The sequence below is a fragment of the Hippoglossus stenolepis genome, chromosome 5 (assembly GCF_022539355.2).
Source record: "Hippoglossus stenolepis isolate QCI-W04-F060 chromosome 5, HSTE1.2, whole genome shotgun sequence".
Lineage (NCBI taxonomy): Eukaryota > Metazoa > Chordata > Actinopteri > Pleuronectiformes > Pleuronectidae > Hippoglossus > Hippoglossus stenolepis.
In genome coordinates, this window is record NC_061487.1 from 21,426,291 (window position 1) to 21,438,127 (window position 11,837).

The following is an 11,837-nucleotide window of genomic DNA, read 5'->3' on the forward strand; positions in this document are numbered from 1 at the left end:
TTATGGAATTTAGCTCTTTGGGGGAAATTAGCCAAATAGTTGTGTTTCTGTGTAATTAACGAGAGACGGAGAGAGGGTGGTGGATGCTCGAGGCCATACACACCACACATAAGAGTTTTGACTATTTCAAGGGGCCAGTACAGTTTGTTCTGGCCATAGATGTTCTGTGGTATGACCCCCTTTCCCTCCGATTCTCCCTCTCTCTGTCTCTTTCTCTCAATCTCATTCCCCTCTCTCCATCCCTCTTTTCAGTCCATGGCAATTAGGGAGGAAAAGTGGGAGAGGAGGAATGTGTGAGCACGCTTTGTGAGGATCGGGAGAAAGAGAGAGGGAGTACAAGAGAGAAAGTGAGAGATAAAGAGAGAGCGAGAGATGAAAGAGAGACAGAAGAGGGGAGGAGAAGAAGGAGAGGAGAAGGCCTGTCTTAATTGGCCTGTGTGGCCACGCTGGGCTGTGATGGTCTGGGCTTGCCAAACCCTGTGCCTCAATAGTTGGCCTGGCCTTACATGCATCCCGTGCATCCGGCCAACCACAACTAACTCTAGTGTGCTCTTTGGCAGTTTCCAATGTCAGGCCTGGGAGAGTTGTGCCACCCACATCTACACTCCGCTCCACAGTTCAGGAGGCCTCTCTGATGGGGATGGATGCACGGCTTTGGGTTTATGGTTTATTTGGCTACACCAGTTTAGGTTGAGGTGGCATTTCTTGCGTTCCTTCTATTGTTTACTTATTTAGGATAATGTTACAGGGATTTCAAGTCTCGGCTCCGGATTTAGACGCACGCGTAAATTTAAATTGGACAACAACTTAAAATGCACCTTCCCAAATTACATGCATACCTTGGACACGAGACAAATCCCTCCCAGCCTTTTACACCGTACAGCTCTGTGGATGTTTTGGCAGAAATAAATCGTTAATATAATAAATGACACTGTAATTTCCCTCAGTCTATCTACACTAAACTCCCACACCACTGAAGTATCAGCTTTAATGATCTTAATAAGTTCAAACCAACACAACCATCAAACTCAACAGTCATGAAAACAAGTATGTGTCTTGGCTCACTCTGGCCCAGTTTAGCTTGTTTTGGTTGACTTATGCTGTGCCAGATGCTGCCCTGCCAGGCACAGCGGTGACGTGACGAGCCCTGAGGACCTGAGAGTCCCTGTTCTCATCTCCGAGCTTGAAAGACTCCCACTCTGTATAAACACCTGCAGGGAACACGATGAGTCCCAGGGCGGGTACACACACACACGCACACCCACACACGCACGCACACACACACACACACACCTGTCGAAAGTGTGAGAATAAAGTGTTTTAATGGGAATGAGTAACACTGCACTCATAATGCATGTATCAATACAGGGAATTGAGTAATGCTGCAGGACTCACTTGCTGAGAGAGAAAATATGTGAACATCTGCATGTGTTTGCATGCAAGTTCAGTATGTGCATGATTGTGTGTGAACTTGTGCAGCCTCTAGCCATCTTTCAGAAATGAACTATTTTTGACAGCGTGCACTTCCAGCTGAGTGTTTTTTCCCTCTTTTCGCAGGAAGGTGAACTCCTCAGTGGGGCAATGAGGTTTCATGAGAACAGGCAGAGGGGATTTAATTGAGTGATTTATGACCATAAAACACAGAACACAAGCTCCTCTGCAATGATAGCTGAGCAGATCCTGCACTTTTCCCAGAAGCAACACATGGGTAACACATCACTGCGAGGCAGGACTTTACACTGCAGCCAGAGAAAAGGAGATTTCTGCCTCTCCCGGCTGTACAGTTCCAACTCTCTCATACTGCGCTGCACCAAGATAACCTCAGTGTCTAAAACAGTTCCCTTCTGGGAACAAATATACTCTAAATCTGCCCCTCAACAGACATCCCATGGGTGGGTATGTGTATGCATGTCAACAATGAAAGGTCGTGCCATTTTCAGCTACATGCATGTGATAATTTGAGACATGTTGGTTACTATACTTAGCCGCTGAAGAGCAGCCTGCTCCAGTAGTTAGCAAGCCGCTGGAGGATGGAGGGATGGATGTTCGGATGGGTGTGTCGGAGGCAGTGAGAACAGGTCAGGTTTAGTGTGGCATGCAGCAGAGGAAGGAGAGTTGCGGCCAACCAGCTTGCCACTCTGTGAGTACTGATTTCCACTTTGGCACACTTTGCACAATCATGGAGCAGGAGAGAGAGACAGACAGACCGACAGACGTGGAGGCAGGCGGAGAGATAGGGAGAGAAAAGGAGAGGGGAGGGAGGGAGCGAGGGGGATGGTGGGTGGTTGAGAGGAAGAGAGAGGGTGCTAAAAGCAGCTGGAGATTCTTTGCAAGGCCTTAAGATGTAATAAATCATTTACAGGGTACATACGGTTTAATTTATATAAAAAGATTTCAAAAATGGCCCCCGGAGCTCAACACACACCGAACAGTGTTAACACACATCCAGGACAGGCAGATACACTGAACAAAGCAGTAAATCTTTTAGACGTTGTACGTTTGATAAAATGTTTTTTTTTATTGATATTAAAAATGAAAGTACATGAATTGTGCATTTCGGACGTTCTAGCGTGCAGAGGTTAAATCAATAAAATACACACAGGCTGAGTGAGCTACTGACACAGAAAAAGTTGCCATTGCTCGGCAATGTATCTCTTCATATTCAGCGAAAAGAAGTGGTTGTCTTTCACGCCATTCATAAGAACACTAGAGTAGCCTGTTTGAACATTACAATAGTGAATGAATGCAGTCCTAGCAGGAAAATATAGAATAAAATAGAAAATATAATAATAATATCAATAATAATAACAATAATAATAATAATTGCACTGCCTGCTTTGTTGCACAACTGAAGTAGAATATAATTAGAGACAGGACGTAGCCTTGATAATTGAGATCTCTCTGACAGAAAGAAGATAGAAAGTATTGGGTTGACTCTTCACCGCAGTATGGCGAGTATCCATTAAGTCTCCATTTCATGGGGTGACGCATGACACAATGGAGGAGGAGACTATGATGTGGCACAGGATGACCTTGTTTCTGACATGGGCTTCAGTGGTTAGTTGCAGAGAGCTGTATCATTGTGGCCAGGTAACAGGTGACAACCTCAGCTGCCCTTCCACAACTCGATATTACTTAGACACTCGGAGACTAACTCCACTTCTCCCTCGGAGAGCGTAGATTGTGTTTTTTGTTCCTGAGTGCTTCACAAATGGTTCAGCATGTTAGCCCTTCATCGAAACGCACGACGGCTCCACCACCGCAAATACACATACATACTGATGGTGTACGATCGGGGACATTGTCTTCTACAAACAGAGGAGAGGAGAAAGGATAGATGTAAGATTTGTAAAAGACATATATAAGATAGGTAAAAGACAGATAGATAAGAGATAGACAGACACACAGACAGGTAGACAGAAGATAGATAGATAGAAAGAGGGACAGATAGATAGATGATAAGATCTCCTGATTAGACAATGACCTTTAGTTGACCTCTGATGGTTGCTAACGTCACGCTAACGACATCATTACCCCCAATTAGGGCATCGACACGTGCGAGTCACATGTAAGCTGAACCCCTAACTCTACTCTACAGCTGACTGGACGTTTACGGCCCCATGACCCAAACCAACACGCGGCCGTGGCACTGGCACACACGCAAGATGCTCCTTAGAAGACCATAGGACACCATGCATAATTACAAAGACATGATTTAATGAAGGACTGATCATTCTCCCCGCCATCAATACTAAAGTGGCTTTAAAAATAAAAAAAAAACATAGTGGGTTTGAGTACAATCAATGTTGAACAGTTATTTTTTTTTCCAATGATAAAATCACTCATTGATGCTTTCCTTTTTCACAGACAACCCTGACAGGCTTCTGGAAATCCATGCAGACCCAACGTATTCAGAGTATGTGCCTATTTCTGTGACATAAGATGCCTAAGCAATCCAGGCTATGCTGCTGTTAAAATATTAATTTATAGTAACTATGGAAAACAAAAAAAAGGAAAAAAAAAAGAGACATTATTTTTGGTACAAAGCATCTACAAAAAAGCCTTACAACTCCAATTGGAAAACAGAGATCATACAAAATAAATCCGTCAGTTGAGCATCAGTGCTACGTATATTATTTGGACCAATTTTTCAAATATATTTTATAATAAAATAAATAATGCCTTTATACAGTGCCCTTATTTGTATTTCAACAAACAAACAAAAAAGCTTGGCGGCTCATTACGCAAGATACAGCTCAGACTAAAGGAAAATAACACAACGTCCCTGGAAACTAATTATATATCTATATTTATATATATGTATATATACAGTATGTATATATACATATATATATAGATGTATATATATATATATATATATTCAAGTATTTGTTTTCAGGCAAAAGCATGTGAATACTACTGATATACAATAAAAAATAAAATGTTAGTTGACATTATTGCTGTTTTTTTCCCTTTGAATTGAAATTTTGTGCCTTTCTTTAGAACTGTAAAATAACATCATAATAATTACCATGGAAACAGAAAAAAAAAATGCCTAACTTGCAAAAACAGGAATGTCACGGTACCAGAAACTGACGGGGTTTTCCTTTTTTTCATTCAAACATTGATGTGAAAAGAAAACAGAAAAAAAAAAAGACAAAATAAAATATAATCATCATTATCCCACTCGCTCTTTGTCCATGCCATGATACTTCCTGTCAGAGCAGTCTGCAAAGCCACGGCGAACAGGAAGTACTGTCCCAGAACTGAAGTACTGTCCCAATCCAGGCGGTCCACGGTGTCCCATATGTGTCCCCACACTGCTCCCTGTGTCCGGCAGCCTCAGAGGGACGGGAGGAAACGGGGACCGGGTCTCAGGTCCCTCTTGCCGCTTATGCTGGCAAGCTAGTGATGAGCAGCCGCTAGCACTCGCTGTGAGCCCAGACGCCAACACAGCCCATATCTTTTCTCAGTGACACTTCCCCCTTGACATTGCCACTGCCAGGAGCGCCCCCAGATCCTTTATTTTCCGTTTTTTTAAAGTCACACTTTCCTTAAAACGGAAAGTTTTAATATTCATTCAAAGAAAAAAAAAAACGTGCTTTTCAACCTCTTCTTTGAGTCCATTCCCCAAAGCTAGCACCATGACATTTTTTTAAGCTACACGTTCATTGTTCATAAAAAAATAGTGCCATTTTTTTCTTTACTTTGACGTAATCCGTGGCAATGTGCAATTTTGCAGACTCTTTTCTGCTTTTTGTTTGTGATCAAAAGGTGCTGGAACAGGAATCTAATTTTACAAAATAATTCCTTACAGTGTGGAAGTCCCTTTATAGGTAGAGGTGCAAACTAATAAGAAAAAGAACTAACAGAGATTTTCTTTTTGCCTCAGGAAAAATGATGTGGAATGGATTCTTTCATGCAAGCTGCTCTTCACTTTCAGTTGTCTTCCGCAAGGACAAAAAAACATTCCGCTGGGTGTCCTCTTGACACTTGCGAACCACGGATCTCTTTCATCTTCTTTTCTCCCTTCCCTTTTCTCTTTTGCTTAAGGATCCACCTGAATTGCATTCAGCCGAATTGTTAACTTTTTGTTCATCATTTGTGTTTGTGCCTTTTGTGTCAGTGACTGAAAGAGAGGGAGCGAAAGACTTCAGACAGGAAGAATGTGAAGGCATGTTTGTGTGCCGGAGGAGGGTGGGTGGGTGGGTTTGACGGGGGCAATAGAAAAGGGCCAGAGGGTCAAGAAGTAGTGGATGAGAGCAGGGGGAGGGATTGGTGGGCTCGGACAGGGCAGGGGAGGTCAGAGAGGACTGCCACAGAAATGACGTCAGAGACAAAGCTATAATCCCCTAGTCTTTTTTTTCTCCCTCCAAACTCTTGTCTGTGCAAAGGGCTGGCAGCGGGCTCATTTGTGGTTGACATAGTTGTCCGTGGCGAGCAAGACGGGCGGCAGTTTGCTGGGCAGGCTGATCAGGGGCCGGTGGAAGATTGCCTGCTCCTGTGCTTTGATCTTGTCCGCCTGCCTCCGAAACTTTTTGGCCCTCAGGATGGCGGGGACACCCCTCCGGAGCCGCTGGGCCGCCTTCCTCTGCCACACCTCGTATTTGGAATACTTCACGGTCACATGCTGCTTCCTCGGGACTTCCTATTGTGGCGTGCCGGGCGAAAATAGAGGAAAAAGGGGAAAAGAGGATGTCAGTTCATTAGGGTTGATAAGATACGGTGCGAGAAGTTATTACAATGGAGGAAAGCTTTGTTTACTTTCTGAAAAGATTCAGTCATTGTTGGGCCGCTCGAATGGAAATCAAATGTCATTCTTATAGCGCCGAGCGTCATAACAGACTCGCCTCGCCTCTGACTTGCCCTTGTTTTGGTTCCTTGACTGAGAGAAGCTGTCAACAAGTGCTTAGTTCAGCCTCTTTAACATACTGTCAAAAGGAAGGGCGGTCACTCGCCTAATATACATATGAGGAGCACGTCGTCGTTTCACCCAACGACCCGCTGAACTGACTAACCTCCGCGGGACCAAACCAAACGACACATTGTCATCTCAAAACCTCTATTCGTGCACAGGAAAGTCGTCTGAACAACACGAGGTGTTGTGCTGGCCACCGCAGACGGAGACACAGTGGGAGTGGCGGCAGCGCAGCTAGAATTTATGCGCGAGTAGCAAGTGCTCCATGTGAATGGCTTGTTTTGGTCCTGCCACTTGAAGAGTGTTTATCCCCCTTCATTCACTTCAGGCCTGCTCAATAGGCTAAACACAGCTGGCCCTTGGAGCAGCCTGTACCCATCAACTCTCCCTGCCCAGACAAACTAGGGACATGTCCCAACTAATTCCCTTGCAGCCTCTTTATCGCATTTCAGACAGAAGGTCCATTGCTTCCCTTCTCCATTTGTCATATTCATCCAGTTTTTTTAATTTATTTACATCACAAGCAATCTCACGCCACGGATACTGATTTTCTAAAAAGTCGAAGCAGAAACACTACAAACGTCCTTCTCTTCTGGTCCGAGAGAAAGGCTGAAGGGATTTTTTAAGAGGTCTGGAAAGCAGCCACAGCTCAGTCTTGTGACCAGCCTCGGCTCAGTCTTGTGAAAGGCCCTGAAACGCTTTGACGATCACCTTCATGTTTGTGACATATTTCAGACGACCTCTGCTGGCCAGCTCAGGTGTTTTTGACCGCAAGGATAAAAACGCACGCCAGTTTTGGGGAGCTTGCTGTTCCGTGACTAATAATCACACACTCACAGAACACACTGTTATGTTCCGGACCAACAGTCTTCACCATCTAACAGGTTTTTCTCTTTCTCTCACACATGCACGCGCGCACACACTCCGGTCTCTGAGAATGACTCTGCCTTTTCCTGTCTCTAATGTGCTGTGACTGTCTCTGGGACTGTTTTCCACGATGATCAGCACTTTGCATGGAAGGTAACTGCTTACCAGTGACCATTTAACGAGATAAACCTGTCTTTGCGTGGGTTTCAGTCTGTACTCGGTGTCAGGGACATGGGGGCAAGGCTCAGAGGTGAATAGAGGCACAGGAGATGGGAGGACAGATATGGACGAGGATTAGCATTGTTTCCCATACTGGTGTGTTGCTGTTGTTGTTGAGATGTACCTGTTTTAGTGCGGGCATCACGGGAATGACCTGTAGAGAGGTGGCCGACACGTCCCTTTCGGACTTGGCGGGTTTGGCACAGTACTGCTCCAGCAGTTTGAGGTCACAGCTACGGAAACAACATTCCTCTACGATCCCACGGTTCTGGGGGCGCCGGTTGCTACCCCTGCTGGTTGGCCTACCTGAGGAGAAACGCAGATAGAGACAGGCGGTGAGGAGGGTGAGGTTAAGGCCTGAGCACACAACACTGGCATCAGTAATGAATCTAGGTTGTTTTTGCGGGATTACTTCAACAATCATAGCAGTCCACGGGGCAAAGAGGATAAAAGGAAATCTATGACCAACAGCAACAAATCTTTTTGTTTGTAGAGGATAATCTGATTAAGGCTATCTGGAAGTCCTTTAATGAGTGAATACACAAGTAAACACCCTGCGCTGTGGACACTGAGAGAGTGTGACAGAGCCCGCTAAGCTCTCAGATAGACCTTTGGGTGAGCAAACACGTAAAATGGAAACTCTTCTGTGACCTTGTCCTTTATCAAGTCAGCAGAGATAAAGAGGATGAGGAGGGGCAGCGAGGTAGAGAGAAAACAGGGATCAGCATAGAGAGGGTCAAAACAGAGGGGAAGAATACAAAACAAAAGAGGGACAGAAGAGGCATGAGAGTAAAAGGTAGAGAACAAGGTGAGGGGCGGATGGTTAGCATGTTGCACAGGGGAACACTCTCCGCAATCAATACAGGCCTTGTTTGAAGTCCTGCTCCCCACACACAATGTTGGGGAAATCTCATGAGAGGGGAGGTTAGATTTGATTGAAGGAAGAGGAACATGAGAGAGAAAAGAGAGGGTGACCCAGGGGGAGGAGAAGGCAAAGAGAGGAGGTGGAGGAAGGGGGAGGCACATCTATGTTGGCCCAAATTGGATAATGATCTTTCTGATTGGGAGAGAAGCTTCTGTGGCAAGCGGCGCACAAAGAAGCCCGCCTGTCTCACAAAGGCGAGACAGCCGAGGGTGGGACGTGGGCTAATATCATTTTGAAGAAAAAAGAGGAAAGAGATGGGGAAAAAAGTGTCTCCTCTGCTGCAGAGACGACACCAGAGGTGAAGTTGTGTTTGTGGCAAACTCTGCACTCTGTGCAAACAGCAGCTTATCCACTGGGAGGATTAGCAGCCACCACAATGCGTTCACACAATGCTTTACAGCTATTCCCATCATTGCCACAATGGAAGCAATGATCAGAATTGATGTTAATGATCTTTCCTCTTAACCTGACATCAAAAACACTCCCCTCCCCCTCTCTCTCTCTCTCTCTCTCTCCCTCTCTCCCTCCCCCTCTCTGCTACTCATCAGTGTGGTCGCCTGGCCTGGGAACACTGGTGCTGAGGTGACTGGTATGCCTCTTGGGGTGCTATTACTTTACTGGTAAACAAGCGGCCCATTGTGTCGCGCTGGGTCGTGTGTGCCTTCACACAGCTCGCCGGCCTTTCATATGCAATGAGAGGTGCGGGCTGCGGGGCAGAATGCGCACGCTCAGCAGAGGAGCGGCCTGGACGAGGTCTTGGAGACTCACAGCTGGCTATAATCTCCCTCTCACTCTCCTTTCTGTCTCCCACTCAGTGTGTGTGTGTGTGTGTGAGGGAGAGAGAGAGAGAGAGAGAGAGAGAAAAACACCATACACGCATACCACACAGCCACAGACAAGAGCGAGATAGTCTCAGCTATCCAAACAGATGTGCGCTAACGAACAACAGAAAGACTCCACAGAGAGGAGGACAAAAAAAAACAAAAGAATCAACATTCGTGCAGCTCGTGTTGTAAAAAAAGGAAATGGTGTAATGCTTTTGAAACCTACTGAAATAGAAGCCTCGGTCTTCACAGACAAACTGCAGCGCATCCACCAGCTCTCCCCCACACAGCGTCTCCGCCGAGGCCATTTCCACAGCGTAGAGCGTCAGGGCCAGTGCAAACAGCAGCGCACGACTGGACGAAGACATCTTCTTGACCTGCACACAAGGAACACAAGAAAATAAGATAAATCAAACATTTTCAGCGTGACAAAAAACAAACGGCTCAAACAAATGCAACCAGCCCGCTTCCACGAGTCGTGCACATGAAAGCCTGTGAGGAAATTCTCAGATGACAGCCAGATGTTGGGAGTGATACAGCTGTAAGAGGATCCACTCTATTGCGCGCTCACATTTGCGCGCAAGATGTGCGACTTCCAGGGGTTTAAGGCTCTTGCTCATGCATTGACCCACTAACTCAGGAGTAAAACAGCCTCACCGCACGAAACACAGGGTGCCAAATGTGCAGTTTTCACCTCCACCTCCACAGTTATCTTTTGTCACCATGTGGCTCCTGAGAGAAGTGCTTATTCTGCAGGAAAAAATAAAAAAAAACTGAAGGAGACGGTATCTCTGCGCTTCACTCTCTTACACAACTCCCCCCTCCACCAGAAGTTGCAAGACCGGCTGCTCGATAGTTAACTATCTGAAAAAGCCAGACTCAGCATATATTCTCTCCCCTCCTGCTCACCCTGTAGCGAGCACACTGACCCTGCAGACCTGCTTGCACCGCCCCTATCGCCGGCGAGAGGACCAGCTGTTTGCTGCGAGTCCCGTCCCCCAAAACCCCCTCGCAACATCCAGACCAAGAGCAGAGACACAAGGAGAATAAAAAACACCCTTCAAATCCTTTTTCCCCCTCATCCTCCTTATCACATAACCTGTTGCAAAGCCCCCCCCCCTCAAGAAGGGGCTTCATCCGAGGCAGGTCTCCATGCTGAAGTTTCTCCCCTTTGCATGCAAATGAATATGCCACATTGCTCACAGTGCACAAAAGAAAAAAATTAAAGAAAAAGCGAGCAATGCATGAGCTCAAGAAGCCGCAGCTCCAGCTCAGTGCCAGAGGTCTGTTAGAATACATGCACAGGTCCCCCCCTCTGGTTACCTTCATTCGGCTGCTCTCCGCTCTCCGGCAGGTGTGGCAAAGTGAGTGCTGTCCGTGTCTTTGCTGGGTCTCCATGTCAGATGGCAGTAGTCAAAAGAAAAAAAAGAAAAAATAAAGAAAAAGAGGAAGACAGCGTTGTGGTGGTGGTGGCGGTGGTGGTGATGGTGGCGGTGGAGGGGTATTTGGTTGCAGGGATTGCAGGTGAGTTAGTTTCCCAGTTGGTGAGGCTATAGGGATGATGTGTGACAGGCTGTCCCAAAGACAAGGCGACAGGCAAAACTTCTCAGTGAGAAGTGTTATATACCAAAACACGCCCCTTGCACCCACACCCCACCCCCTCGCTCCTCCTCCTCACGGCTGGTAAAAAAAAAAAAAAAGGAAAAGAAAAAGGTCCACAGACGTTTTATGGAAAAGTGCTTAAACGGAGAAAAAGCCAAAGAAAGAGAAAAGGAGAGAGGGGGAGAGAGAGAGTCACCACCGCGTAGACCGGTTCCATAGGTATTTTCCACGTTTACGCGCGGCGCAAACCTGCAATCACAGTGTTTACACACAGTGCGCCGACTGGGAGCAAGAATAGACGCAATTCCTCAGACTCCAAAAAAGAAAAAATGTCAATGTCTCCGCCCTGCTGTAATTAAGATGAACGCTTCAGAGGAGGAGGAGAGGAGGAGATGAGGCAGCAGCAGCGGCAGCAGCAGCAGCGTGCGTGGCCCGAGGTCTGCGGCTTTTCTCCCTCTGACTCAGGTGCAGATGAAGTCACCGGGGTCAAACAGTGAGTGACAGAGCAAGGAGGAGGAGGAGGGTGGAGGAGGAGGAGGGTGGAGGATGAGGAGGAGGAGGAGGAGGAGGGTGGAGGGTTGATTAGTGAGGCTGTGGTCCTACCTGAGGGGAGGCGGCGTGGAGCGGTGGGGCTGAGGCGGAGGCGGAAAGATGATGCAGCAGTGACTGATGTACACGGAGTGAAGTCACCGCTGGTGCAGGTCAGGATGGATGCAACTCCCCCCCCCACCCCCCAAAAAAACATGCATTAGTCAAGCATTGCAGATGTTTCTCTCAACAAAGCCCCGTCCAGATGTTGCATGCACAGCTGTATTAGACAAAAAAATACATAGAGCTAGAACATATTTGACATATAAGCCCATTCACTTTTTGTTTCGCTATAAAACTGCTCCTTTATATAAGTGAGTGCTCCTGCAGAAGGTGAGGAGCTGAGCACGTCTTCAGACTCACACTGACACCTAGTGGTGCCGCACCTCCATTT

The 11,837-nt window shown here is 46.6% G+C and overlaps 1 protein-coding gene across 2 annotated transcripts; it reads right to left on the bottom strand.

Annotated features, from left to right (window-relative positions):
• Positions 1-2,494: 2,494 nt before the first annotated feature.
• Positions 2,495-10,883, bottom strand: igf2b (insulin-like growth factor 2b). 2 transcript variants are annotated; one of them, XM_035157328.1, is made up of 4 exons: positions 10,577-10,883; positions 9,480-9,630; positions 7,629-7,810; positions 2,495-6,148 (listed from the first exon to the last, which is right to left on the bottom strand). In XM_035157328.1, the coding sequence occupies exons 1-4, from the start codon at positions 10,649-10,651 to the stop codon at positions 5,909-5,911; spliced, it is 648 nt and encodes a 215-aa protein (XP_035013219.1). In that variant the 5' UTR covers positions 10,652-10,883; the 3' UTR covers positions 2,495-5,908. The 2 variants fall into 2 exon arrangements, with proteins under 2 accessions (XP_035013219.1, XP_035013220.1); XM_035157329.1 differs by lacking the exon at positions 10,577-10,883 and adding an exon at positions 9,911-10,114.
• Between the last annotated feature and the right edge of the window lie 954 nt (positions 10,884-11,837).

Excerpts from the sequence above, each read along its gene's own strand:
- igf2b (XM_035157328.1), bottom strand. The coding sequence starts at position 10,651 with ATGGAGACCCAGCAAAGACACGGACAGCACTCACTTTGCCACACCTGC. Across the intron at positions 7,811-9,479 it reads AGACCGAGGCTTCTATTTCA|GTAGGCCAACCAGCAGGGGT; the intron begins GTAGGTTTCAAA and ends GTTTCTCCTCAG. Across the intron at positions 6,149-7,628 it reads TGATGCCCGCACTAAAACAG|GAAGTCCCGAGGAAGCAGCA; the intron begins GTACATCTCAAC and ends ACGCCACAATAG.